The following is a 27,366-nucleotide window of genomic DNA, read 5'->3' as shown; positions in this document are numbered from 1 at the left end:
GCGGCAAAGGAGAGCTGCCAACGATCCCCTCCATTGGCAGGCGGTCACCCATTTTGAGCATATTGCGCCATCTGCGGCGCAGTTAATTGCTATCGGCGACATTGTTTTTCCGAGCCATAAAGCCTAATGAAAAGGAGCACCCCCCCGCCCGCCGGGCCGCCCGCTGGCCCGCCGGGCCGCCCGCTGGCCCATCCGCCCGCCCGCCCTAACATTGCCTAATGTATCCTAATATAATGTCAGCCCTTCATGTTATTAGGCCCGACGCGGCGCTTTCCTCTTGCATTCCTTTTTGATTTGGCTTTTCAGGCCCGACGCCCCTGTCCTGTGCCCATTTGCGGGGTTCTTTTGGGGCCCCGGGTGGCAGTTGATGTTGTCTTTGCTGCACTCATTTGCGATTGTGAGAGATCCCAGGCCCGACGTGGCGGCGGCGGCTCCCCCGCCCTCCAGATGCCATGAAATTCTCTCGGAATCTCTTGGCACATCCGGAGCGCTTAAGCGATGCAATTAGTCTGTGTAAAAGTGTCAAGGGTGAAACGTTCCGTTGCCGCCGAGCACGTCCCGCTGTCGCCATAGCAACTAGATGAATGAAGATGACGCCGGGATGTGCCGTTTCATTGGAGTCGCGCTAACCATCGTTAGCGTGTTTTTTTTTCCCTCGTTTTGCTGAGGGAAAAGCGAAACCTTGCTACCCGCTGTTGTCTTACGTGCGTGCATAAGTGTGAGTGAGCGCGCGCGCTCATGTCCTCATTAGCGTACGGCAGCTCGTTAGCGCACGGCTAGCCGAGCGCCAGGGCACCGTTGCACTTTCATTAGTCGGCGTGACATTTATCTGATGCTTTTCTCTCTCTTGGTGTGGCATGCGTGTACTGCCATGTTACCATGGCGACCGACGTGTGCGCAAACGCGCACGCGCACACACACACACACACAAAATATATGTAATCAGCCATTATTCATCGATGCTCGCGGCGTACAGTAAATGCTAATCATCATATGAAAGGTGCAAATGTGCACCAGCGAGTCAGTGTGCGGTGCGTGCGAAAAAAGGAAAAGAAAAAATGATTTGAATCAACAAAAGCAGATTTTTTAGGAGAAGAGTCTGTTTGTCTCTGTGCGCAGTAACGGCACGGCCGGGAAGATGAACGGCGCGCTGGAGCATTCGGACCAGCCCGACCCGGACGCCATCAAGATGTTCGTGGGCCAGATTCCGCGCTCGTGGTCGGAGAAGGAGCTGAAGGAGCTGTTTGAGCCCTACGGCGCCGTCTACCAGATCAACATCTTGCGGGACCGCAGCCAGAACCCGCCGCAGAGCAAAGGTACCTACGTAGGCTAAAGGCAAAAGGAAGCCAGGTCACAAAGCAACATTTTGTTACAAAGCAAAGCGGAAAGTTGAGTTGTGAAAGTGAAGGTCGCTTGAAACGAGGCCGCATTTGAAGACAAAGCGAGGTCCCCAGCCGGTGGCACCGCTGCCCGTTTAAGCGTGCCAGCCACACAAACGGATCGGAAGCGAAAGGAGCGGGAGGGGGGGGGTTTGGTGCCGCCGTCTTTGTCTTAACACCTTTGACGAGCTCGTCAACAACAGCGCCGTTGCCGCCGCCGCCGCCGCAGTAAGGCGCATCCAGCCAGCCGAGTAGAAGGCAGGCGGGAGGCCAAGTGTGACACCCCTGATGAGACAGGCCGGGACGGGAAACCGAAAGCGCAAACGGCGGCCGTCGATGCCGCCGCTCCATTGTGGCGGAAAAGCACATTTGGAGAAAACTTCTCAAGCAAATCGAAAAGGCGAGGAGGCGAGACGGGGAGCCGGTGAGGCGGACGCATTCTTCCTCAAAAACAAAAAGAGGCAATAACTGCACAAACTGGCATTTGGCGAGCCGCAAAATGATCCGAGAATGGTCACGTTTGCGCTCCATCCTTGGGCCATCTCCACGTCAAGTGACATTTCATCATTGTGTCCTTTGGTAATTGTGCTGACTGCACTGTTAGTTGAATGCCTTTGGACTTCATAACCAGATGAGGTGGCGTCAAGCCACTGAGAAATGGACTCCTTTGCTCTTTTGGAAAAAGTATCTTCCTGTTTTTTCCTTTTTTTGGGGGGGGGGGTTCTGTTTTGCCTGCCTGAGCGAGCGAGCGAGCGAGCGAGGAGAAAGATTTGGATGGTGGAGGAGATGGAGAGCCAGTGAGACAAAGAGAGCCAGAGGGGTAAACACAAAGCGGCCGGCCGGCCGGCCGGCTGCAAACCTCCGTAGTGGTGCGCCTGCGTGTCGGCGCCGGTTTATCTTCATGATGGCGCCTGGCCGCATGCGCCGCACAACAGGCCCGATGTCTTCATTCGCGAACGCAAATCAGCGCTGATAATCCACCATGGTGCGAGCAGACTCGTCAAAACGTGGCTTTCGGGTCCAAGCGGATGGGTCAGTACTTGCTGCAGAACTTCGGATGGAAAAGGCTTTGCCGGCGCCACCATCGCACTTTGTTGCTGGCGAGGCCAAAGTCTGGGCTGAGGACGGCCGGCACCGCTCTTCCAAATGACGGTGTGACGGGAGCGAGCGAGCGAGTCAGGCGTTTGGCGCGTTCTCATGTGTTTTGTGTTTGATGTGATTTTCAAGTGAGCCGAGCCGCCTGCCGCATCCGGAGAGCCCGTTGCGGCTGCGCCGGCCGCGTGACTGCTGACCTACATGGAATAAATAGCGTTTATTCCTGACAGCCGCTTCTGCCGCTCCTCTTCTCTTAACCCTTGCGACCTCGTCCTCCTTCACGCTCCCGCCTTTGTCGCAAGGCCGACCGTTGACGTGGCACAGCGTCACGTCTCGCCACTTCCTGTTTTTGGACAAATTTCATCTGGCCCAAATCGTCGGGAGACGGACGGGGCTGGTCCATCCCGTGCCCGATCAAAAGTCCAAAGGGCATCTTTGGACCTTGATGGCGGCCGGGCCCCGTTTTCAAGTGGTCGACAAGCGTCGGCGTCATTCTGTGGCTGATCTGTCTGTTTTTTTTGTTGTTTTTTTCCAGGCTGCTGTTTTGTGACGTTTTACACGCGGAAAGCCGCCCTGGAAGCTCAGAACGCGCTGCACAACATCAAGACCTTAACAGGGGTGAGCGTCTTTCCAATCGTTGCATTTTTCTGGAAAAGCAACGCTCCGTTTGAGCCTCTTATCCGAGCGAGCTGCGGAAGGAAAAGCCCGGGGGCGCTTTGGCGATTACGCACGCTGCCATGAATCGGTCCTCCCCTCCTTCTCGGTCCCCCTTTGGCCTTTTCACTTCAGGTAGCGAGCGGCCGGTAATCCTGCCGGTGGGAGGGAGGGAGGGAGGGAGGGAGGGAGGGAGGGAGGGAGGGAGGGAGGGAGGGAGACGCTTGCGTGGTGTGGCGACTGACTGCCAGCTCCATGCCCTTAACGCGCTTACTTGGCTTTTTCAGTTGTGGACTGGCTAGCTATTCTACTACCTGGAGTTCTGCTTCCTTCCAAATAGCACAGGGAAATTTAAATCAAAATGCAATATTACACGAATACTTTTTTTTCATGCTTTGATCAAAACAAGTGAGAAAAAAGAAGCTCAATTTTCTAGATCCAAAGGATGTTTTGTTTAGAGTTATTTTCCAAACAAAATAATGGAAAGCTTCCATTATTTCAGAGAGTGGCATCTCTTCTTTTCCCCTCTCCACTGATGGGATGAACCTGCTGGATTCAATTGTTGACTTAGTCAGCAAGTTTCTTTCTTAGTTTGTGTTTTGGAGGTTGCGTAGGGGTCTGGACTGGCGCTTTGAGTGGAGACTGAAAAATTGCATTTGCTTTCTTTTTTTCCCCCTCTTTCCAGCGCACAAAAGGCCGAGTAAAAGGTGAGGCAAAAGTAGACGCCCACGCCGCAAATTAACAACGCCGACCGACCGAGGCAAAGTGCAGACGGCGGCTGAGGCCAAAGCAATGAATGCGTCTCGCCCGCTCGCTCGTTCCAAAAGAAGCCGTGCCGTGCCGTGCCGTGCCGTGGTTATAAAAAGTCTGCGCACCCCTTGTTCGGCGTGCCGGCTTCGGAGACACCGAGAGCCAGCATTTCTAGACTTGTTTTCCAAATGAGCGAGGCCTACAACCAAGAAATGATGGAGTGAGCTTGAGAATGGCTTGCAAAAATGTGCACACCCACTAATAAGTCAAACCCTCGGGCCTCTCGGACTCCTTGCCTCGTTTTCCCTTTCAAGGCGCGTTTGGTCACAAGGAACGTTTGAGGCGACGCAACCTTATCGATTCCCGAACGTCTTTCCGGCAAATTGAAGGCTTTGATTTGCGCGTGACAGATGCCGCCAAGCGCCGCCCGCCCGCCCGCCCGCCCGCCTGCCCTCCAGAAGGGATGAAGGCAAGGACGGCGGTGAACGTAGGACGCGTCCTTGGTCCCGGAGCACTCGGCTTTGCCTTCCTCAGATGAAAGGCCTTTGATTGGCTTCCGCTCAAGGATGTTTGGAGGCTGCCCGAGTGCACGGCACAAGCGCTGAGCAGGTTGCTGCCAGCTTCTCAGGGGCGGGGGAAGCTTATTTGATTTGTTTTATTTTTAATATTTAGTTGGACAAAATAGGGAAGAATTCAAATGCTTCTAGATTTGAACTCTTCAAGCTAAAAGTTTTATTTGTTGAGGGCAAAACGTTGTCGTCCATTTTTGACGTGTTAAGAGAATGAAGTGATCTTTTTGGAGATTGAGGCCAGTTTGCCTGCTTTTCGTCAGGCCGCCCCCCTCAGGCAGACTCGTGAACTGACAGACGCACAGACCGGCAGGAGGAGGAGGAGGAGGAGGAGGAGGAGGGAGACTTGCTAGAATTGGATGATCAAAGTCTTGAATGGCACTGCGACTGAGCCTAAGGGCACACAGACACGCACACACCCGGCTGGCGTTTGAGTGTGATTGATTTGGCGCTAGATTCGGAGAATCGCTGTCATCCGTCTCTCTGCACATCAAACGGCGACATAATCCCCCATAAAGGAAGCAGACACAGCCAGAAGAAAAAAATGCGGACATCCCAATGCCGTCACTTTCGGCGGGTGACCAGAGCCAATGCGGCCTTGGATTAGTTTCCGACTCGATGCGGTGGGGGGGGGGTCAATCAGATGCCCAATTTGAGGACGCCGAAAGCTGAAACTCACCGACTGGCTCTTGTGTCTACTTGCAGATGCACCACCCCATCCAGATGAAGCCCGCTGACAGCGAGAAGTCCAACGGTGAGCGCTCCAAAATCAAGGAAGATACAAAAAAGCCTGCCGTCTTCTGCACGCACACGCGCAGCCAGTCAGGAGGCAGCCGAGCGCTGGCCGGCCGGCCGGCTGGCTGGCTGGCGTGAGGTGAAGCACGGCAGAGTTAGTTAGCACTTCCCACCTTCATAAACGCTATTGAAGGAAGAGCTGGAGATGGATGTTCTCCGTTTGCCAGCTGGCCCTTTGGCGTGAAACTGCGGCCAAATTTGAGCCGCTGCGACGGTGGCGATGGCGGCAGCGGCGTGACTTCATAAAGGCGGCGCGGTGAAATACGGAGCGGCGCGCACTCGGCACGCATCCATCCACTTAACGATAACGACCTGGAAATAAAGGCTGCGTTAGCGTGATGAATGGACGCCGCGAGCTCTATTAGGCCGACTTCCGGAAAGGGAGTGGGGGCCAGCGAGTGGAGTGGCCGTGCTCGGGCCGCCAGCCGCAGCAAACTACGAGATAACTAAGCAGCTTTTTGAGCCAGCGGACGGCTCGCAAAGGAGCGTCCACGTAGCCCAGCGCCACTTATCTTCTTACTTTTTTTTTTTAAAAGACGCAAACAAGCAAAATAAACAAGCGCGCTATTGATTTCCCGAGTGCAACAGAGCGCTTGCTGATACATCTGCCGCGCCCGCCGCTGACACCAAAAGGAATCAGATTAGCATTGAACGGATGGATGGATGGAGGGAGGGAGGGAGGAGGGCCACCTGAGTTGCGGACAACGAGCGCTCCGGTCGGCCTCTGTGACACTGTGGAAAAGCTTCTCTCTCTCTCTCTCTCTCTCTCTCTCTCTCTCTCTCTCTCTCTCTCTCTCTCTCTCTCTCTCTCTCTCTCTCTCTCTCTCTCTCTCTCTCTCTCTCTCTCTCTCTCTCTCTCTCTCTCTCTCTCTCTCTCTCTCTCTCTCTCTCTCTCTCTCTCTCTCTCTCTCTCTCTCTCTCTCTCTCTCTCTCTCTCTCTCTCTCTCTCTCTCTCTCTGCCTCCCTCCCTCCCTCCCGGTGGTCTTGCTCACCTTGTTCTGTGCGCTCTGGCCACAGCGGTGGAAGACAGGAAGCTGTTCATCGGCATGGTGTCCAAGAAGTGCAACGAGAACGACATCCGGGTCATGTTCTCCGCCTTTGGCCAGATCGAGGAGTGCCGGATCCTGCGGGGCCCCGACGGTCTGAGTCGAGGTGCGTGGCGTGGCGCGGTGCCGGAAGCCGCTGGCCTCCATCCGCAACAGCCTCCAGTGCGGACATCTTGAGGCTGTTGTGGGCGGTGGGAATATTTTGGCTCTATATAGCATCTTTCCCTCTCTCCCCGACCCCTTTTTCCTGACCCGCCCCGCTCCGCTCACCCTCCTCCTCCCAACCCCCCCCCCCCCCCCCACCACCACCACATCAGTCCTGTACGTGCGCTTCACCTTGCCGTCCTCACCCAGAAGGTTCGCTTGAAAGTACGCCCCGCACCCATTCAAATCTGAATTTGGCCCGCTACCTGACAAAACAGAACTTTCGCCGTGGCTTCTTAACGTGGGTCCTCGGGTCGGACCCGCCTCGCAAATGTGGAGTTGGCCGCCCCCGAAATGGCCCCAAAAGGCCGGGGGCAAAGGTCAGCCACGCGGTTGCTGGTTCATAGCCTGGCCTTCCAGGGAGAGTTGCAAATGCTAGCTCATTTTCAAAGCCACCACCTGTGCTTCCTGTGCCCCTCCCTCATGCCCCTCCCCCTTCTCCTCTTTTTCCTCTTCTTCCTGCCAGCTTCGGTGTCATCTTGTCAGTCGTGTGTTGTTGTTGTTGTTGTTGTTGTGGTTCTCGTGTCGTTGTTTTGGCTTTGTTGTGGCTTTGACTCTCTCAGCGCGCCGCACGCACGCACGCTCTCTCTGGCGACGGCGCTTTTTGTCGCAATTTGTCCTGCCAACGCCCGCCCGGCCATCCATCGCCGACCTCTTTGCCCCCAGCGCCGCTCTTTTGTCCTGATCAATATTTGAAATGTCTGGAAGTGAAAAGAAGAAGTAGCACCGCGTCGGTTTGGCCCGCTAATAAAGGCCCCCGACCGGGCTTGGCAAACAAACGGGTCCAAAAGCGAGTCCCGGGACCTGCCGGCCCCCCCTCACCCCGCCGCCGCCGCTATTAAAAATTGCGCCATCAGTCAGAGGAGCCGCGCCGCTATTAATAAAATATGGATCATACCGGCGGGCCGAGGGAGCCAGCCTACTTTCACAAAAGGACGACTTGCCGAGAGGTATTTTTAGGGCCGAGGGAGGGAGGGAGGGAGGGAGGGAAAGAAGCGACCAGCTTGACTTTATTTCAGGGCACCAAACGCTTCAAGCTGACTTTCTGGCCACCCATGGCTTGAGAAAAGGGCAACTTCCCCGTCAGTCATCTGGTGGGGGGCAGACACCACGACCTGGATGGAAGTCCCCGGGTGGGAGTCCCCGGGTGGGAGTCCCCGGGTGGAAGTCCCCGGGTGGAAGTCCCCGGGTGGAAGTCCCCGGGCGGGAGTCCCCGGGCGGGAGTCCCCGGGCGGGAGTCCCCGGGTGAAGTCCCCGGGTGGAAGTCCCCGGGTGAAAGTCCCCGGGTGGAAGTCCTTAGAAGCAGCAACAAAATGTTTTGGGGCGCACTCCCGGTAGACACACCTATCTACCGACCTATGAGCACAGCTCAAGAGTGCCGGTTGAAAAGTTTTGGCCATCCTCTCAGGCTCGCTTTCAGGAATCGTGGTCCCGTCAAATTGTTTTTGAAATTCCTCCCTCGAGAGTTCAAATGGGTAGGCATGTGCAAGAGTCCAGCAATTGTTTTCCCTGGATTTGCGGCGAAATTCCCCGCGCTCGGCTCGGCTCGGCTCGGGATGGCGCGTGCGGATGCAGAGAGGGCGGGGCTGCGCTTGTCACGACGCCGTGCTTGTTCCCCGCTGTTGTTGCTATAGCGACCGACAACACTCGTTGTCCCGTTCTCTGTTTTTTGGGTCTCTTGTGGTTTTTTTATAACGACGACGTGTCCAACCCTTTTGTCTTGTTTTTGTTCTTTCTCGTCTTTCCTCTTCCTGCCCTCCCTCCCTCCCTCCCTCCCGCTGTCCCGCCATCCCTTCCCCTGCCTCCTGCCTCCCTCCCTCCCTACAGGATGTGCCTTTGTCACGTTTTCCACCCGAGCTATGGCACAGAATGCAATCAAAGCCATGCACCAGTCTCAGACGATGGAGGTACCGTACCCTCTCATCCTGTACCCGCCGTCAAATGTGGAGATGAATTTGTGTTGCAGCCACTTGAGCGGTCGGACTCACTTTGAATCCAAAGAGTCTTTGCACGCGTGGGGCGCCGAATTTCACCAGCTGCCTTTTCACGTCTTTCCGTCAGCTCTGACCTTGTGATTATGGCGCGCCATCAAAGTTGACCGTCATGCCTCCGCACCAGGACGCGGCCTCGCTCGAACGTTCGCCGCAATCCGGAGGCTCCTCCGGAGGCTCCTTTGTCTCGGTCTCGCTTATAGGCCGAACGGTGGCGAAGATTTGCGGGGGGCGCCGATGAAATTGGAGCGTGGTGTGCGGGGAAATGGAGCCAGAAATGGATGTATGGAGGGGATGAACGGCCAGAAGTAGAAATGTGCGCAGGTGTCTCTCTCTCTCTGTCTGTCTGTCTGTCTGTCTGCGTGCATGTTGACACTGTCGTATCCGGCGTCTCATTATGGCGTGACATTCGCGTGGCGCCAGCCTGCACTCGCCCGCCACCTGAATGTCATGTCCTAATCAAAGCGGATGCCAGCAAGACTCCCGATTGGTTGACGGGCCTCACCACCATCACGCACGCACGCACGCACGCACGCACATGTGAGCGCCAGTCTTTCCGGCGCCTGCTTGTGTCAGCTCCCGTCCGGGATGGGCAAATTGCTCCCGTCCGGGATGGGCAAATTCCGTTGGCCGCTTCGCGAGTGCGGCCGCGAAGCAACAAAGCCGTGCGTGCTGGAAAAGGCAGTCTGCCATTTTGCCTGGTGGCGGCCATTTTGAGATCTGCGAAATGGCTGCTTTAGCAACGTGACGTTGGCTGGCAGGTTCTGGCGAAGCGGCTGAAGAGAGACACAGACAGAAGGTCCGCCGCTTTGCTTCAAGGGCAACCGGCTCATTTCAGGGATTTTGTCCCTCGGGAGAGATTTGAGCGCTCGTCCCCACAGCCGGAGCCGCACTTTGCCAGTCGGAAGTCCAAAAAAGAAGGCGCCTGCCGTTTTGAGCGTCCCGTAGAATTGCCTTTGAAATGGCAAAAGTGCTCGACGCTTGGGTCTATCATGAGGAGAAGGCGAAAAGGAGCGCTCTCTCCCTCCCTGCCTCGCTCTGCGTCTGCCGTCTCGCTTCGGCCCCGGAGCCCCTTGACTTGGATTTGGTGATCAGACCCACCAAGAAGAAAAGCAAAATGCACTGGACAGCTATGATGCAAAGATGATCCAAATTTGGCAAAGGGGGGAAACAAATGGTGGCAAAACAAAGCCCGATCATACTCAATCTTGCCCCCCCCCCTTCAAATAAAAAAAAAAAATCTCACACACAGACAGAAAGTGAGTGGGCCGCCCAGTCTCCCCAATTAAAGAGATAATGAAAATGTCTCAATCTTCAAGTGTTGCCGCTCCTTCCTGCTCTTTGCGGTCATCCAATCGCTCTCCCTCTCACACACACACACACGCACGCACACACTTGCTCAGCTGATGAAATAGTTGAAGAAGTGGGGAAATCTTTTTCTGGACTCGCAGATAAGTGAGCCCTTGTGGACCCCGCTGGCTTTGGAGTCGGGCTTCCTGTCTGCGCACGCGTGCACGCATGCACGTGTGCGTGTGTGTCATTTCGGGTGCTTTGAAGTGGCGCCCCCGCCGACAAGTGCAATGGCACGACGGCAGAGCGAGCGAGCGACACTTTGGATGGCGCAAAGAGCGACGGCGCAAACGCTTGTTTTTGTTTTTGTTTTGTCCCGTTGCGCCGGCGCGCGGCAGGGCTGCTCATCCCCCATGGTGGTCAAGTTTGCCGACACGCAGAAGGACAAAGAGCAGCGGCGTCTGCAGCAGCAGCTGGCCCAGCAAATGCAGCAGCTCAACAGCGCCACCACCTGGGGGAGCCTGACGGGCCTGGGCGGACTCACCCCGCAGTACTTGGCGGTAAGATCGGGCGGCGCCGCCTCCTCTGGTACGCTCAATGCAACATTTCCACTACCGACAAGGTAGAAATCTTCGCCGGGCACTATTCTTGGAGGCGAGGAGCTAAATTCAGCCTTTGTCTCAAACAAAAGGATGAGCCCTTTTAAAGGTCTTCTGGTCTTTGTTACCATGACAACCCCGACCACAAAGCCTTCCCAAATTAGACATAAAGGGAATGACAAGGAGGAGGCAGATGAATGAGAGTCATTTTTAGGAGCTCTTGGTGGGCCGCCATGAAACTTTGAATATTTCCTCTCATCCGTCTTTGAAACAATCGGGCGCAAAAAGTGGCTTTGGCTTCTACTACGGCCACCCGGCGAGTCATGCCCCAAAAAGGATGATACGGGAACTCAAACTGAAGCTTTCTTTTGATGTCTTTGTGCGCAGTTGCTCCAGCAGGCCACTTCCTCCAGCAACCTGGGCGCCTTCAGCGGGATCCAGCAGATGGCGGGTGAGTTTCCGGCGCGGCACGGCACGAGGCGGCACGGCGCCTCCCTTTCCGTCCAAAAGCATTGCCGGCCGATGAGATTGGTCGGTCGGTCGGTCGGTCGGTCGGTCGGTCGCCCGCCCCCGAGATCGATCGAGCCCCGGCCCAGCAAAGATTTGCCCGGCAGCTCGCTGGGGCTGGACTCAAATGGCAGGCGTTGATCGCTGGACGCCGGCGTGCGTCGGTGCGCCCGCCCTAGCACGGTGGCCTCGTCCCGGCAGACTTTGAGCTCTTTCCTCCCACTCGGCGCGCTCGCCCAGCGTGCCTCACAAACTCGCTTTGTCCTCTCTGTCTGAGGCAAAGTGTCTGACTGTCCTTGTTCCTGAATTCTTTGGCCATGCAAGTGTCTTGGTTCTGCCATTCTTTGAGCACCATCATGTCTTTGTCTCCAAAGAAGTGTTCTTGGCCTTCGGCAATGTTTCTTTCTCCCGGAAGTTCCCTTCTCGGCGAGGTCTTTGACAAAGTGTCTTTGCCCCGGAATTCAAAGACTTATTCCGCAGTCCGTTGGGCGCCAACGGCCGGCCCGGCTCCTCGACGACACCACGGCAAAGTTGATTCCACCGGCTTGTGTGTTTTGTGGGACTTGCGCCCCGCCCGATTGAGCCAGGAGGCCCCTGACTGGCTGGCTGGCTGGCTGGCTGGCTGGCTGGCTGGCTGGCTGGCTGTCCGGCTGGCTGGCCGGCCGGCCGCCTGCCTACCTGCCTACCTGGTGAGCCAGCTTGACTCTGTGGCTCCCCCTCTCTGCAGGTATGAGCGCACTGCAGTTGCAGAACTTGGCCACTTTGGCAGCGGCGGCGGCGGCTGCGGCCCAAAACTCCGCCAGCCCGTCCACCGCCAACGCCCTGTCCTCCGGCGCCGCCTCCCTGGGAGCGCTGGCCAGCCCAGGTAACGCCGCAGTGCCGTCCGTCGGCTCGCCCCGAACGCGGGCGCCGGGGGATCGCTCACCGACATTGCCGCCAAACTCCACCGATCACCCGTCGGCCATTTGTGTGACACGCCTTGTACGTGCCTGCGTGCGTGAGCGTGCTTGTTTTTGGTCGGCTGTTTGTCGGTGCTACCGGCTTGTTTTTGTGGGATTCCACTGCGTGTGCTTACCCAAAGTGTATAGGGACAAAAAAAAAAAAAGGCTCAAAATGTTGACAACCGAAATGACAAAAACTTGAGCATGAATTGAGATACCAAAAACTTGCATTATGAGTTTAGGAACAAAGAAAATGGCATTATGAGTTTAGATAAAGACGTGCAAATGGTTGCGTGAAATTTGGATGGGGCAGATTGGTTGGGCATTTTGGGTAAGCACAAGCGCCTGTGGGCGCCTGTAGGCTCCAAATACAGGCGCTAGCACATGCCCCTCCTTCTTCTTCCTTGTTCTCGGTGGACATTGCGCCTCACCACTGCCACCTGCGGCCACCAGCCTGCATGGAACCGCTAGTTCATCGTCACCTCACGCACACGCGGCCCTTCCCACGCGTAGATCTTTTTTTCTGGTTGTTGTGCTCCTGTGTTTTGTTTTTTTTCTTTGCTCGTCGGTCGGCTTGGCCCATCTTTGGGGGTGGGGGGGTTCGGTGGACCGGCCGCGGGCTTTCGGCTTTTTGCCGACGTCCCCCGCCCTGACGGCGTTTATCTTTGCCTGTGTGTCCAGCAGGGGGCGCCCCCGCCGGCTCCAGCGCGGGCGGCATGAGCTCGCTGACGTCGCTGGGCACCCTGCAGGGCCTGGCGGGCGCCACCGTCGGCCTCAACAACATTAACGCGCTAGCAGGTAGCGTCAACAGTGAGTATTCGTCCTGCCATCTGCCACACCCGCACAAAGGGGCCTCGGAGCCTCGACTCCGCCTCCTACGAGTACGCCCAATTGGCACGCGTCAGTAGACGTGTCCCGGTTCGTAGGATGCGCTCCCAAGGCCCAAGCCTCTCCGTCCCTCTCGTGCCTGTTATGTTGCCGTGGTAACCATCCATTGGCGAGTTGGCCTTTGCTACTTCCTGCTGCATCGGCAGTGGTCAGTCTTCCGCTTTGGCAGGCAGGCCTTTGAAAATCAACCCTGGGCAATGAGCCACGTGCTGCTTCACCTGCCGATGTAGCGTCGCATAAAAGAGCACAAAGCTGTGAAAGTGAGCGTTGTTATTGTTTTTCCGTGAAAGTCGGCTGATGTAAATCTGTGCTGACGCCCACCGTGCCCCGCCCCCTTCTGGGGTCTTCATTGGCTCTTGTGACAGGCGAGCTTCCGACACATTATTCTCCGCTGACCTTTAGCGCATCCGCTGCCCCAGTTGAAGTCTGTGGCGAGGGAGGGGGGGGGGGTCTTGAGCACATCCTCCCCACTCGCCCTCATTTAAACACATCTAAACCTTAATTGAATTGCAAAGGTCAGCGGTGCAATTATTCCAGAATAAATGAGTGACCTATAATCCTGAGTGCCGCAGTGATCATTTATTTGCTCACGTCTGACGCCGAGACGACAGGACGCCCCCCCCCCCCCACCCCTCCCGACAAGTTGCACCGGGTGGTGAAATGAAGCGGTGACATGGCGCTAATGAGCGCCGCCGCGTTCACCGCGTGCCGAGTGACCTCGCGGTCGACGGCAACGTTAAAAAGAGAACCGAATGACTCCATCGACTTGTATTGCAAACGCCGTCAGAGCGACGTTGAAACTTTTCCCCAATGATTGTTCATTTGGCAAAAGCGGAGCCGAGGCCGAGGAGTAAAGCCGAGCGCGCTCTGGTTTCTTGGTCGGCACGGATGTAAAGTTGGCGAAATGCTCTCAGGTATGGCGGCCCTCAACGGCGGCTTGGGCGGCGGCGGCCTGGCCAACGGGGCGGCGGCGGCGGCAGCGGCGGCGGCGGCGGCGGCGGGCACCATGGACGCGCTGACGCAGGCCTACTCAGGGATCCAGCAGTACGCCGCCGCCGCCTTGCCCACCCTCTACAGCCAGTCGCTGCTGCAGCAGCAGGGCGCCGCCGGCAGCCAGAAGGAAGGTACGCCACGTGAGCAGCGCTCAATGGCTTTTGATTAGGGATGGGCGTGACCGGCGTCCGCTGTGAGCCGCAGGTCCCGAAGGCGCCAACCTGTTCATCTACCACCTGCCGCAGGAGTTTGGCGACCAGGACATCCTGCAGATGTTCATGCCTTTTGGGAACGTGGTCTCCGCCAAAGTCTTCATCGACAAACAGACCAACCTCAGCAAGTGCTTCGGTAAGGGGCTTTGCCTTCCCGACGCCCGACGGAAACTGCCAGAGGCCTTTTTTTTTTTTTCCTTTCTTTCTTTCTTTCTTTCAGGCTTCGTGAGCTACGACAATCCGGTGTCGGCGCAGGCGGCCATCCAGGCCATGAACGGCTTCCAGATCGGCATGAAGCGGCTCAAGGTGCAGCTCAAGCGCTCCAAGAACGACAGCAAACCTTACTGATGTCGGGCCGGGCCAGGGTGAGTGAGGTGTGGCCGGCAAACGCCGCCGCCGCCGCCACCGAGTGTGCTTTGCTGTGGTCTCGGGAGTAACTGTGCTCTTGTTGTGCTCCTCTTCCAGAACATCATCTCCATGCCTGGCTTGCGTGTCTCGCCCCCCCCCCTCCCCCCCCAGCAAAAACATTGTCATTGGCCCCACCGCCCGCCAGACGAACAAACAAAAACTCAAGCGTCTCAAGGTTGGTGTCTTTTTTTTTTTTTTTTCTCTCTTTTCTCCTCACCTGCGCTGAGCCGCGCTCACCCCAACGCTGACGCCTACTGAACATTTTCTTTGGATTCGGATCACCTTTTGACTTTTTTTTTGCATGTGACCTCATGTTTTGGTGAGGTGACAACCACAAATCAATGTGAAACCGACACAAAAGCTGCACTCATTGGTACAAAAAACGTTTGCTTGGTCTTTCCTTTGTGACGCGTTTATGTGTGTGTGTGGGGGGGGGGGGGGCGCCCTGGTGTGGCGCCCTGGCGTGGCGCCCTGGTGTGACGCCCAGCTTAAGACTACTTCCGCACAGTTTGGACTCTGAAGCTGTTTTTACATTTTTCAGGCCGTGTAAAGTTTTTGATAAGGAGTTTCTCACTAAAGTCTATATAGAGAACCACTTTTTTCTAGAGTAGTTTCAAGGGGAACAACAACAACAACAACAAGGGGGGGGGGGGGGGTGAGCGAGCGAGCGAGATTTGAGAAATGCTACCTACTTGTGTGCCCTTTTGCTGAACTGCCTCCCAGACAGACAATCCGTGGTTTCAATGCACATGATGAGATGACCTATATTTTCTACTCTTTCAATGTATTCAAGTACAAAAGAACAAAGAAATGTCGGTGCTTCTCGTGACTTTTAATATCTCATGGCAAGCAAGTCCAAGACGCTCTTGTCTCATCTATTCTTTGACCTTATTTTTCGTTTTGAAAGAGAAGACTCGAGTTTACTTGAACAATAGCCTTTCTTAGAAATTTGTTGTTGTTTGTTTGGATTTTGGTTGTTGTTGTTCTTTTTGTTGTTCTTCTTTTTCCGCTTAACTGGTTGTCGTTTGATTAGCTCGATAAAAGGAGTCAAATCTATATCAATGGAAAGAAATCTATGAATCTCTATATCTCTAATGTCAGCTTGTGGAGCATCAATGTCATGATTTGATTTGTCTATGTGATGGCAACCAAATATTTAGACGTGCGTTTTGTGTTTTTGTCTTATAACCGAGATTTTGAAAAACAAAAAGTGGACTTTAGTGCCAAATTGGGAAGAAGCGACTTCCCGCCTAGCGCGTGTGCGTGCGTACCGTCCGTCGCCGTCTTCTTCTTCTTCTCCTCCTCCTCCTTCTCTTTGTGACATGATGATGATGATGATGATGATTTGCTAACGCGTATTTTCTTCTCAGTGTTTTCATATTTAAAACATTCTCGATTTCAAACGAGAAAAACGCTAGAGTTTGTTCACTTGTGTGGTCGGTCTTGTTGCCTGAGAAAAATGTCATGTTTGCTTTTTATTTAGACTTTTGTTCTCTTTGTAAAAATGTACAAAAAAAATGCAAAGTGCCCATGTGTCACACATATATATAAATCTAAATCTCTCTATATATCTCTAGACATGTGCACACGCACACACGCACGCACGCACACAATTGTGCAAGACCTCACTTTGTTGTTGTTATTATTATTAATGTTATTATTATTATTATTATTATTATGATTGTTGTTATTGTTGTTGTTGTTGTGCGGGAGAGACCCCAAGTGTGAACACTTCCACTGGAACCACACGCACTCGCGCGATGCAAATGCACACACTTGACTGACGCATGCGTATACACATTGGCAAGCCTCAAAGGCGCGCGCGCGCGCGCGCACACACTCAAACTAAGCTACCTGTCTACACGTACACGCACATTGAAACAGACACACACCCACACGAGCAAGCCTTAGCACACGGGGGTCCAGGCTCGGTCGGGCGCGGCACTTTCGAAGCAAAGCACAGCGTGAGCGGGCGGGCGGGCGGGCGGACGAGCGGGCGGGCGGAGCCGCACTCTCCCACCCCACCCCCCCTTCCCCTCCCTCCCTCCCTCCTGCCGGCCGCGCGCGCCGTCAACAAGCCAAAGCAAATTTACGCGGCCCGGCGTCGTCGCGCGACGCCTGACCCAGAAACCTCCCTCCCTCCCTCCCTCCCTCCAGCCTCTTCGCCTATTTATTTTTTGCAAACAAAAAAAAAGAGCGAGATAGAAAAGCAGCGCTGTTTTGTACACAAGATGCTCACCACTGGCCTTAAGCAGGGACATCAGCCTCACCACCACCTTTTGCCAAACCAACCAACCAACCAACCAACCAACCACTTTTGAAGACGTTGGCGGATTTCCTCCCAAGGTGGCCTGCCTGCGCCTTTCTCGGACCCAGCCGTCGCCTGCCTGCCTGCCTGCCTGCCTGCCTGCCTGCCTGCTTGCCTGCCTTCTGGATTCACTCAGTCAAATTGCGTCGGCCGTCCGCATCTGCGCAGTGCATGGACGAGCCCTGGAAGAGGCTCGCTCGCTCGCTCGCGTCGTTCTCACGGAGTAAGTCGTCGTCTTGCCTGCCAATTGCGCATTTTGTTGAAGGGCTTGCAGCCGGTGCACGCGAGCGGCGTCAACTGTCGTTGCACGGAACAAAAGCAAACCTTCCTGTCCGCATTTCCAAAGCTCCTCTTGAGTAGCGGCCGAGAGCTTTTGCGCGCCTCTCTCTGCCAACATGAGGGTTCCTTCCGACGGGTTTGTTTTGCAAGACCTTTCCGTGATTTGGCTGGCTGACAAATAAAGTCAAATGAGGCGTTCGTTCACTTGACAAGCACAAGCGTGGTTCCTCTGTGGGTCGTTTTGTTTGTAATTCTTTTTTCATTGAACCGTTCACATGGGGGCTCTCCCGCTGCTTGTAACTTTGGATCTTGTCACTTCTCTGTCGGCCTTCCTCAATTAATCACGTCTTTGATTAAGTGCTATTTATGGAAACAAAATGGGAAAAAAAATCATAAGCTTGTGATTTCTTTGCATTTTGACTTGTCGAGTGTTTTGGAGCATCTAAAAAATGTCTGTGTGTGATTTTTGCCAAATAACGCTTGTTCCCGTGTTCTTTTTGTTTTGTTTTTGTTTTTTGTATTTCCAAAACTAAAAGAGTTTTAAAAACGTGTTTTTCTTGGTTGTGTTTTTGTGGAGCAAAGTTTCCGTGTGTGGTTTGACCATGCGCGTCTTTCTATTTGTCCCTATGCGGAGGGAAAGGTTGGATGGAGCCGCTAGCTTCCCGTGCTGCTATCTGTCCCGTTGAGGCCTATCTATCACCTGCCGCTCCCGGCCGGACAATATTCCGCAATTTGCGTCAAACCGGCCTGGCGCAGGCGGCTGGTTCTCGCCGCCTTCAAATCTCGCAAGCGTCCTTCCCCGCCGATAAGCCGCCAAATCCGCAGTGCCGCGCGGTGGCTTTTGCGGCCGCCACGTCTCTTATTAAATATTGATTGAGGAGTTGAAGCCCGCTAATCTGGCCTGCCCGCCCGTCCGTCCGTCTCGCTCCATATTACATCTGCGGCACCGACCCTCATCCCTTGGATTTGCCTCCACCCGTTTGGATGTTGTGCTGCTCCTGCTGCTCCTGCTTGTATTTCCAACACTGAGGTCTGTTTTTGCGTTGGTTTCCTTTTTATCTTGACCACATTCAATAGAATAAGGTGTCTTTTTTGAATTAATCATGGCTGAAAGATTGCAGCGTCTTCCGCTGCTAGGCGTTGTTCTCCCGCGGCAAAATTCTCCAACATCTTTCGACAGGCCAAAGATCGCGGAAAAAATGATCTGAAAAGGGCTGCGTGAAACCACAGTGGCCGACTGAGCGTCCCTGGACTTCATGCGGCAAAAATGAGCGCTTAAAAGCAACTCGATCTTTTTCAGACTTTCTGCTGGGTCTGCTCGACTCAAGATAAACTTGCCCTGCAAATTTCGTCTTTCTCTGTTGACCTAAAAATCAACTACACTCTTTCAAAGTGGCTTGACTAAAGTGATTAAAATGTCCTTTTTGTAGCTTTTGAAAAGCCCTGCTGCACCTTTTACTGAGGTTTAAAAAAAAAAAAGTGTCCCTGACATTCAGGAGGTAATTAAAATGAAGTGTTGATTAAAGGAAGAGCTTGTTTATTTCCCGATTTTGTTGAAGTGACGAAAGAAGCAAGCTCCTTGGGTCTCAGAAAAAAAAAAAAAAAAAAAGCTTGACGTGTTTTGACGGTGCTTTGCTGCCCTCTGGCGGTTATTCGCGACACTCGCCCAGATTTCCAATGATGGAAGAATTGCAGCATTTGTTCGGCATTCTTGCTCGCCACGTTAAAGGCGATTTGTACGGTGCCTAAAAGTTGCTAATCTTTGAGACAATTTAGCACGCTAGAATGACAAGGCTAAAAGTTGTTAACCTTTGAAACAATTTAGCACGCTCGAATGACAAGGCTCCACCCCGTGTGTAATTGCTTGCGTTTTTACGATTGCGTTGCGCTCTTAACATTTCGAATGTCGACGTTCCAAAAGAGAACAGTGGTGGCAAAGCTGCAGAAACTCAAACATAAGTCAGGCTGTCCAGTGAGTCAGTCAGTCAGTCAGTCAGTCAGGTGTCCGTCCACTTGTCGTGACGCATGGAGGCGAACCCGGAAGTGGCACGCGGAGGGGTCGTGCGGGGCGGCGCATCGCTACCTGGCTGCCTGACGTCCTCCTCCGCGGCAGAGTTTGAGAAGTGGCCCGGACTTCCTGGTACATGGCCGGCCGGACGGCGAAGGAGCCGCGCCGGTTTATCGACGACAGGAGCGACGACGTCGACTTGAACGCAAGGTGAGGCTCAGCGGACGCTGATTTGTTGTCGTTCCGAGCTGGCGGGGGTGTGGGGGCACTGCGGGGCGGGCTCCGCTGACCGACCGACCGACCGACGGACGGACGGACGGCCGGCCGAGCTCCATTGGCAGCGTCAACTCCAATGTGGCTTTATCCTCCTTTAGTGGGAGTGTTCTTTGAATTCCTTGGCGTTTGATTAAGAGCGCACGGCCAGTCTTGTGATGGTAAACTTTGTGTTTATTTGTATTTTCCAAGGCCTACCTAGCCAAGCGCCCACTAGTGCGGGCTTAGCCGACTTAGCACGATTCGTTTTCCGGCGTTTTCCTTCAAAATAAATGGGTCTACTACGATTTCATTTCTTGATGTGTGCCTAGCGTGGACATTGCAGTTCATTTTCCTTGTGTCAGACTTATCGAAAGATAGCTTACAGTTCCGCTTGAGATGAGTCTCTATAGAAATACATAAATAAGTTAATTAATAAATAACTCGTGTAAAGGAGAAGTGACGTAAGGAGCCAGTCAATGGTGCGCCTTTCCATCCCTCCTGTCCTGCTTCAAGATAATGCGGCTTAGCTGCACTTGGAGGCTTTGCACTTGGAGCGTGACCCAGTAAACAAGCACCTGGCGGGACAATTGAACCGTCATTGTCAACGCTCCTTCCCGGTGTGTGATGACAGCAGCGGCGGCGGCGGCAGCAGCAGCAGCAGCAATGTGGCAGGCTAACGTCTTGGGTCTCGGCACTGGCACGGCCGCTTTGGAAGTCGGTCGGTCGGTCTCAAGCGGGTCGGGTCGGGTCCGGGCCCGAGTGCCCCCATCTTAGCAAAGTGAAATTTGTGAGTGGCGCACGTTTTCCGCTGTCTCCGGCCGGCTCTCTCAAAGTGTACACGAATGTTGTTTGGTTTGTGCGCGCAGGTCATGAGTGCCTCGAGGAGGAAGAAGAAAGCGGAGAACGAGCACACCCGTCCAGAGATTCCGCCTCCGGGCTCCTGCCATGAGTGAGTTTCGGACTGCCTTGACTCGGTTTCATGACAAGCGCCATTCCTCGCCAGTTGTTGTTGTACACTTGTCTGAGCAAAAAGTTGCGTTGTCGAGGTGCTGCCCAACAACCACCTCCTTTGGCACGGTTGCTGTCAAATGGCCCGCGTGCCACGGGATGCCAACTGTGCATTGGAATGTGGTTCATTTGCCCTGCTTCTGTTTGGTCTCTGATGCTGACGTGATCACATGCGTGTTATCTTGGATGGCTTGGCGTGGGCTGGGGGTGTCTGATGACAGGAAGGGAGTTGTGCTGGAATAGGAGTAGAACGGGGCAGCAAGAGGAAATGAAGCCCGGGGGCATCAGAGCAGAGCAGAGCACAGCGCAGCACAGCACAGCACAGCACAGCAGAGCACAGCTGCGTTGTTGACCTGCTACCAAGTTGAGCACGGGAATTGCAAATTCAAGCCACCCCACAACAGCGAGCGCTCTCAAAAATGACGGTCCCGACGGTTGCGAGCAACTCACTTTCCATTGGCAGTGATTTTTTTTTTCCCACAAAATGTCCGCCACAGCCTAGCAACCGAGAGCGGGAGGCATGGCAACGCGGCTAATTAGACCTTCCGTCTCATGACGCCGTCGCGCCGCCTCATGCGTGCCGTTCGTTCGGGAAACCCGGTTTGCGCCGCAGGAGTGTAACGGAAATGCTGAGAGGATAAACACTTGGAACTCAATGAAAATGTTTTGACAAAAATATGCTTGAAAAATGCAATCACGCTTTCAGTTAAATGTTAAGTTATGTATTCAAAACCGTCCTATATAAATAAAAATAAAATCGATGTAACGCTCCATTAAGAAAAATACTTTGCAATAAAAGTAAATACAATTACGAAATCAATGAAATGACACATTAAGTACAATAATGTGCAAGAGTATAACAAGGCGTTTGCTTTGCTCTGATTTGGATTGATTTCTAATGAACTTGTGCGAGGGCGTGCTTTCTGCGACCATCTTCTCGGGGAGGGGAGGGGAGGGGAGGCGAGGGGAGGGAAGCCAGAGAGAGGGAGCCAAGGCGCACGTTCATTTCCATCCATCCAAAGGACGTGCGACGGCAGCGGCGCTGCTGAGGAGGGCGAGAAGGAGAAGAAAAGGGGGAGGAGGGCGGGTGGGAGGGAGGGAGGGCTGACACCCCGCAGCTCCAGAGCGACGCCTCTCCCCTTTTGGGGACAGCGCCATCTGAGGAGGGGGTGTCAGCGTGATTGCCGACGCTGCGCCACGGAGCTGGGAAGCGACGGGACGCTGGCGAGGCCCCCCATCCGACCCGGACCCCGCCACCGCTGTGAGCATGCAAGTGCTGCAGATGGTCAAGGAGCTGGTGTCGTCGTCCGCTGCCCTCCAAGGTGCGTGTGGGCGGGCGGGCGTCCGTGCGTTCTCCTCAGCCAGCCGCACTCACCTTTGCCGGCCACTCCTCCCTCCCTTGCTGCTGCTTTCATCGTCCGGCGTCCTTGTTGAACTTGCCGAAAGCTGAGCTCCCCTGCGTTGCGCTCGGCAAAACCTTTTGCCCGACGGGTCCATCGGGAGCGGTCCGTTGGGAAGCCTGTCTGTCCTGTTTTGGACCGGTTGGCCGGCCGGGAATTCAAACATGTTTGTTTTGGTTTTTTCTTTTTTTTCAATCTGAAAAAAAAACAAACATTGCTAAAATACCCAATAGGGAGAAGAACTGGAAGGTGGTATTTGTGAAGGTGGCGGCCCGCGGCCGTCCAACAGAGCAGCTGTTGTTGTTTTGGCGCGGGAATGTCGCGGGCGGGAATGAGGACAGGCGCCGACAAGCGGCGGCATTGTGAGCGCTCGCCGCTCGTTCCGGCGCCGTCGGTCGTGACGCCCCTGTTTGGGGACGCAAGGGGAAGGTAAAGCGACGACGCCTTTGGTCGGCGCTCCGCTCGGATTTGCTCGAGCAGACGCCGCAGCTGAGGCGACCGGAAACGGCAAATGAGATCTCGCCTCTCGCTCGCACTGTCATTATTACGCCTGTGGCGGTAACTGATTGTAGTGGCGGCGGAGTGCAGCTGGAGAACGCAGCAGCTCGTCAAGAGCCAAAAGCAAGTCCGGCCTTCATTTCGGTGGCCTTTTTTTCCAAACAAATTGCGCCTTGCCACATTCTGTTGGCCTTTGTCTAATTTGTGCCTCCTGTTTTGTTTTGTTCCCCCGTCAGCGTCCGACAGCGATCAGGATGCCGGCGTGAAGCGGGAACGGGCCCAGATCGTGGCCAAATATGAAAAGGTTGGCTCATCGGGATGAAGGAAGTGGAAAAAGCTGGCACGGGATGTGAACTTTTGAGCGGCGCTCGCGTGAGCGCCGCTCGCGTGAGCGGCGCTCGCGTCAACGCTTCCCGCCACGTGTTTTTGTTCCAGGGAAAGGAGTCCACCGTGGAGCCCTGGGAGGACACCAACTTCCACCTGTACAAGGTCGTCGACCGCTTTGGCTTTGTGCAGTAAGCGCGCGGGCACACGCACACACACACACGGAGAGAGAGAGAGCGAGCGAGCGAGAGGCACAAACAGTCTTTCATCCTTGTTGCGTTAAGCGAGACGGAGCTTCCGGCCTACGATGCGGTGGAGGAAAAGGTAGGCCGTCTGCACACGCTCAAAAGCGCTCCGCTGTCTCATTTGACCCACGGCCTGTGCAGCACAAGCACACGGAAGTGGAGAGGACCACCAAGTGGCTCAAGATGCTCAAGAGTTGGGACAAATACAAGAACAGTGAAAAGGTGCGTTCTTCTGGCCAAAGTCCCGCCGTGCAGATGGATGGATTGACTTGTCTTTTGGCCCAGCTTGTGCGGAGGATCTACAAGGGAATCCCGCTGCAGCTCCGAGGTGAAGTTTGGTCTCTCCTGCTGGACGTTCCCAAAATCAAGGAGGAGAAGAAGGGCTTCTACGAGGTGGGCCGCCGTTTTGCGCCGTCCTTTGCAGCCGCGGGCTGACGCGGCCGTCGTGTCGGCCGCAGAGGCTGAAGGCCACGGCCAAGGCCTCGTCTCCCGACGTCCGCCAAATCGACCTGGACGTGAACCGGACCTACAGGGATCACATCATGTTCATGCACCGCTACGACGTCAAGTGGGTTCCTCCCGAAATGCGGCCTGTTGCTTCTGCCGGGCCAGCTGCTCATGGCTTGCTCTTGCATCGCAGGCAGCAGGCCCTCTTCCACGTTCTGACGGCCTACTCCGTCTACAACTTGGTGAGTGTCGAGCCCTCGTCATCCCGGGAAGCCGTGTCGGGCGAGCGGCCAGGCCATCTGTCCTCATCCTTTGCAGGAGGTGGGCTACTGCCAGGGCATGAGTCAGATCACGGCGCTGCTGCTCATCTACATGAACGAAGAAGACGCCTTCTGGGCTTTGGTCAGGCTGCTGTCGGGACACAAGCACGCCATGCACGGTGGGGAGAGTCTGAGCCCACGAATGCCGCCACCCCTCCGAGGGCTCTAATTCTGCTCCCCCCCCCCCCCCAGGCTTTTTCGTCCCCGGCTTCCCCAAGCTGATGCGCTTCCAGGAGCACCACGACCGCATCCTGAAGAAGATGATACCCAAGCTCAAGCGTCATCTGGTCAGCGGGCGTCACATCGCGCCGCGCCGTGCCAAGCCGACAGGCCCGCCCGCTCGCTCGCTCGCTCACGGCTCGTGTCTCCCTCCCTCCCTCCCTCCCTCCCTCAGGACAGCCAAGAGGTTCGGACCAGCCTCTACACCATGAAGTGGTTCTTCCAGTGCTTCCTGGACAGGGTGAGCGGCTCACAAAAAGGCACGGCTGATCTCTTGAAGAAGCGCCAGGCAAATGTGCACTTTTCTTTTGTCTTCCCAGACTCCTTTCACGCTCACTCTCAGGATCTGGGACATCTACATCCTGGAGGGCGAGAGAATTCTTCCCGCCATGTCCTACACCGTCCTCAAACTGCACAAGAGTGAGTCCGCCCTACGCCGTCGGCGCCGTGCCGCCGTTGTCGGCTCACTTGCCTTGGTTGTCCCCAGAGCACCTGCTCAAGTTGCCCATGGAGGAGCTAGTGGACTTCCTGCAGGTCACCTTGTCCAAAAATTTCTTTTTCGACGACGACTTTGTGGTGGAGCAGCTGCAAGCCTCGGCGGCGGAGCTCCGAAGGGCCAAGCTGGAGTTGCCGGCGCCAGGTGCTGCCTTTTCTTTGGGTTGTGGTCGTACGGTGACCTGCCGCGCGTCTCACTTGCCTTCTGCTTTAACCTTCCTCTCTTGTTGCTCTTCTTCCGAACAAACGTTAGTCAAGCGCTGCAAAAAGGTGGCCGTGAGTGGGGGCCACTTTTGCTCCTACAACGCCAACCGGTGGGATTTCCGGACCGCTCTCGCTCCCCCACCCCCACCCATGATCATCCGTCCGTCGTCCTGTCTGTTTGACACTTTGCTTTTGTGTGGAGCCACACCCCACCCCCCTTTGGCTGACGCTGCTTCTATTTTTTTCACTCGTTTGGGTGAAATAATGCTCAACGACAACAAACGCCGGATGGTAGAACGCGTAAAGATGGGCATCTCGGAGACCCCCCCCCCCCAGAATTTTGGAGAATTCCGCCCCAAAGCCCGTTTCCTTTTGAAATATGCTAGACCGAGTCCACCCACCCGACCGACCCTTCGTGACACCTGAAGTCCGTCGTGTCGGTTCAAAGCGGGCATTGGGCGGGGATGGTTGCCCTCAAAGGCCGTTTGACTTTGCGCTTGTACTTCACCGCACGCCTTCCCGCAGCGACGACTCCCTCACCGTCCGTCCGTCCGTCCGACCGGCGGTCTGGCTCCGTGCCCGGCCGGGCAACTGTGCCAAGGATTCCCATCCTGAGACCAAAGTGTCTTTGAGTTTTGTGTCATTGAAGTGTGGTCCTGAATGTAACTGTCTTTTCTTTGGCAGTGGACTTGCATGACTTCATGTCTGTCCCCGTTGTGATGTGACTCTGCACCGCCCCCCCCTCCACGAATGACATGACACGGCTCGGCTTGGAGCGGACCTTTCAACTCTCTTTTGCTCTCTTTTTATTTCTGGCAGCTCAAGATGAGGAGTTCCCCAAGAAGCCCCTCGGGCAGCTTCCCGACCTGCCGGTGAACCACGCGGTCAACGGCCGGAGCCACATCGAGCCCCCGGGGCCGCCCGCTCCCGAACGTCCCCAGTGCGGCTTAGGGCGGGACTCGCCGGACGCTTCCAGGTATGACGGTCACCCCAAGGTGGCTTCCGACGGGCAGCGCTCGCCAGAAAGGGAGGCGACGCCCACCCCGAGGCCGCACAGACACGCCGACGCTCATCGAGACCTCGGCCCCCGTTGGTTCAAGCCCTCCGAGACCAAGCTGGAAGCGGCCAAAGCCATGGCGGCCCAGGAGAATCCGCAGAACCCAGTAAGCTACGCTCCGGCCCCTTCCGGCCAGGACGAGGGCCCGCGGGGCGAGCAGCACCGGGAGCGATCCAAGGGCTCGGTCACGGGCGCCAACCGCGGTTCCGACGCCTCCCAGTACGACAATGTTCCCGGGCTACCGGAGACGGAATTTGAAATCCTGGAGCTGGAGAGACCCCCAACCAGGATGCGGACGCCTCAGAGCGAGATCCCCTCATACGGCGCTCGCGGCTACGGCGAGAATGTCTTCACGGCGCAGTCCGGCTTTGGGACGCCTTCCCAGCCCCTCGCGGTGTCATTTGCCCATCACAGCCGCTTCCCTGGAAAGCAAAAGCCCCACCACCACCACCACCACCACCACCACCAGGCCCCTACCGAGGTCCCCATCTTTCACCCAAGGTCCAGACACTACGCGGCAGCCGGCGGGGATCAAACGCCCAACCACGTGTCGCCGGAGCAGGCGCTCGTGAACTACGTGACAAGCCGGCGCAGGGAGCCGCCCCACCGTCCCCGAGCAACCCCCTTGCAGCTGGATCCCCAGGGGAGGAGCGCCACCCGCATCTACTCCCCTGCACAGGCCCACGCCCCTTTGGACTACAGATTAGAAGGGCGCGTCCAAGGGGGGGCCCTGGAGTCCCAGTGGGGCCCGGAGGAGGCGGCGGCGGCGCAGGGCCCGGGCGGGATGCCCCGCTCGCCCAGCTTCCGGAAGGCCCAGATGTCTCCCGTGGAGGCGTTTGAGTTCCCGGGGAACGGCGACGGCGGGACGCAGCAGCCCGTCCTTCGCCAACAGCTCCCCCGGGTGTTTGGAGGAGCGTACTACAGCCACGCGCAGGAGGCCTTTGCCATGCAGGAGTCCATGCTGCTCTGAGCGCAAGTACACACCAGCCGTCGGAGTCATGTACTGGTTCGGTGCCCCTAACGAGTAGATTCTGACTCATCCCCCCCCTAACTACTGACTCGGGCGTAGTGGCTCAAGTGGCTTTCGGTGCCAAAATCAAGTCAGCCGCTCCCTCCCCTTTATATTTGCAACAGGTAATTTAAAGCTTGAAAATAAAGGCTGAGGATTTTAAATGTAAATCCTAACAAGAGGATAAATGTATCCACCAGAGAGACAAAAAGTGAGCGCTCGCCCGCCCGCCCGCCCGCCCGTCTTTCTTTTGGTTACTAAGTTGACACTGGAGCTCTCAAGTGGAGGAAAGAACTCACTCACTGGATGTCACAGACACTTTGAAACACCTCCGCTTTTGATTAGATTTCATTTTGTTTTTACTTCATTACGACTAACTGAAGTGCAATCTTTGGATTGCTTGGATTTGAATAACACTGTGAGTACTACATGGTGAGGCCGGCCAGCCAGCCAGCCAGCCAGCCAGCGTCTTTTGCTTTCGATTCAAAACACAAATGTCATTCGTGAGCGCTACTTCTAGTTTTGGGTCTGATGATGTCACTACATTTGTTACTATAACTTGGATTTGATTTTCCGCATTTGTTTGTCACTACATTTGTTAATAGGACTTGCATTTTATTTGGTTTGGTTTGTTTTTCCGCATTTACTTGACTTGAAGTTGCTTTTATCTGGACTCGGACGAGTCGCGGGCAAATTTGCGTAAATGCAATTTCCTTGTTGTCAACACTGTCGAGTGAGCTACGGTGCGTCTCTTCTTCAACGCATCGGAGCCTTGGTGACGCATTGGAGCGTTGCGTTGCGTCTTTGTTCTGCTGTATTTTTACTAGACATGCCTCAAGTTTGCATTAACTTGTTCCATTGACTTTTTGTCGACACTGTCGAGAGTTTGCTTCGTCTCAAGACTAACGTCTCGCTTGCATTTGCATATTTTGGCTTAATAAACAAAAAATGCAACAGTTGTCATGTCTT

At 55.3% G+C, this 27,366-nt stretch overlaps 2 protein-coding genes across 32 annotated transcripts in view; both read left to right on the top strand.

Moving 5' to 3' along the window:
• LOC125991946 (CUGBP Elav-like family member 2) overlaps nt 1–17,459 on the top strand; it is an 85,194-nt gene extending 67,735 nt beyond the window's left edge. For 6 of the 31 annotated variants that reach the window (XM_049760382.2, XM_049760405.2, XM_068649633.1 and 3 more), the window contains 13 exons: nt 1,120–1,316; nt 3,010–3,092; nt 5,153–5,201; nt 6,260–6,394; nt 8,320–8,399; nt 10,172–10,333; nt 10,760–10,823; nt 11,607–11,744; nt 12,502–12,630; nt 13,623–13,832; nt 13,947–14,049; nt 14,134–14,278; nt 14,379–17,459. In XM_049760382.2, coding sequence (XP_049616339.1) covers nt 1,120–1,316; nt 3,010–3,092; nt 5,153–5,201; nt 6,260–6,394; nt 8,320–8,399; nt 10,172–10,333; nt 10,760–10,823; nt 11,607–11,744; nt 12,502–12,630; nt 13,623–13,832; nt 13,947–14,049; nt 14,134–14,278; nt 14,379–14,579 — 1,696 coding nt within the window. In that variant the 3' untranslated portion in view covers nt 14,580–17,459. Of the gene's footprint in view, nt 1–1,119; nt 1,317–3,009; nt 3,093–5,152; nt 5,202–6,259; nt 6,395–6,605; nt 6,646–8,319; nt 8,400–10,171; nt 10,334–10,759; nt 10,824–11,606; nt 11,745–12,501; nt 12,631–13,622; nt 13,833–13,905; nt 14,279–14,378 lie in introns of those variants that run through there. The other 25 variants (XM_049760411.2, XM_049760394.2, XM_049760383.2 and 22 more) reach the window with 24 other exon arrangements.
• Nucleotides 17,460–21,279: 3,820 nt separating this feature from the next.
• On the top strand, nt 21,280–27,356 carry usp6nl (USP6 N-terminal like). The gene is made up of 14 exons (XM_049760374.2): nt 21,280–21,501; nt 22,314–22,381; nt 22,513–22,592; nt 22,686–22,725; nt 22,788–22,868; nt 22,932–23,039; nt 23,105–23,214; nt 23,287–23,335; nt 23,412–23,532; nt 23,606–23,700; nt 23,808–23,873; nt 23,953–24,052; nt 24,120–24,272; nt 25,151–27,356. The coding sequence occupies exons 1-14, from the start codon at nt 21,447–21,449 to the stop codon at nt 26,356–26,358; spliced, it is 2,334 nt and encodes a 777-aa protein (XP_049616331.1). The 5' UTR covers nt 21,280–21,446; the 3' UTR covers nt 26,359–27,356.
• Nucleotides 27,357–27,366: the final 10 nt, after the last annotated feature.

This window comes from Syngnathus scovelli, chromosome 22, assembly GCF_024217435.2.
Source record: "Syngnathus scovelli strain Florida chromosome 22, RoL_Ssco_1.2, whole genome shotgun sequence".
Taxonomy (NCBI): Eukaryota; Metazoa; Chordata; class Actinopteri; order Syngnathiformes; family Syngnathidae; genus Syngnathus; species Syngnathus scovelli.
The sequence above is the reverse complement of the archived record's forward strand: the minus strand, read 5'-3'. Positions and strand labels throughout refer to the sequence as shown.

What these genes read in the sequence shown, in the direction of transcription:
- usp6nl (XM_049760374.2), top strand. Translation starts at nt 21,447, where the DNA reads ATGCAAGTGCTGCAGATGGTCAAGGAGCTGGTGTCGTCGTCCGCTGCC. An exon ending in ACGATGCGGTGGAGGAAAAG is followed by an intron (nt 22,726 to 22,787) that starts GTAGGCCGTCTG and finishes CGGCCTGTGCAG; the next exon opens with CACAAGCACACGGAAGTGGA. An exon ending in CGTCCTCAAACTGCACAAGA is followed by an intron (nt 24,053 to 24,119) that starts GTGAGTCCGCCC and finishes GGTTGTCCCCAG; the next exon opens with AGCACCTGCTCAAGTTGCCC.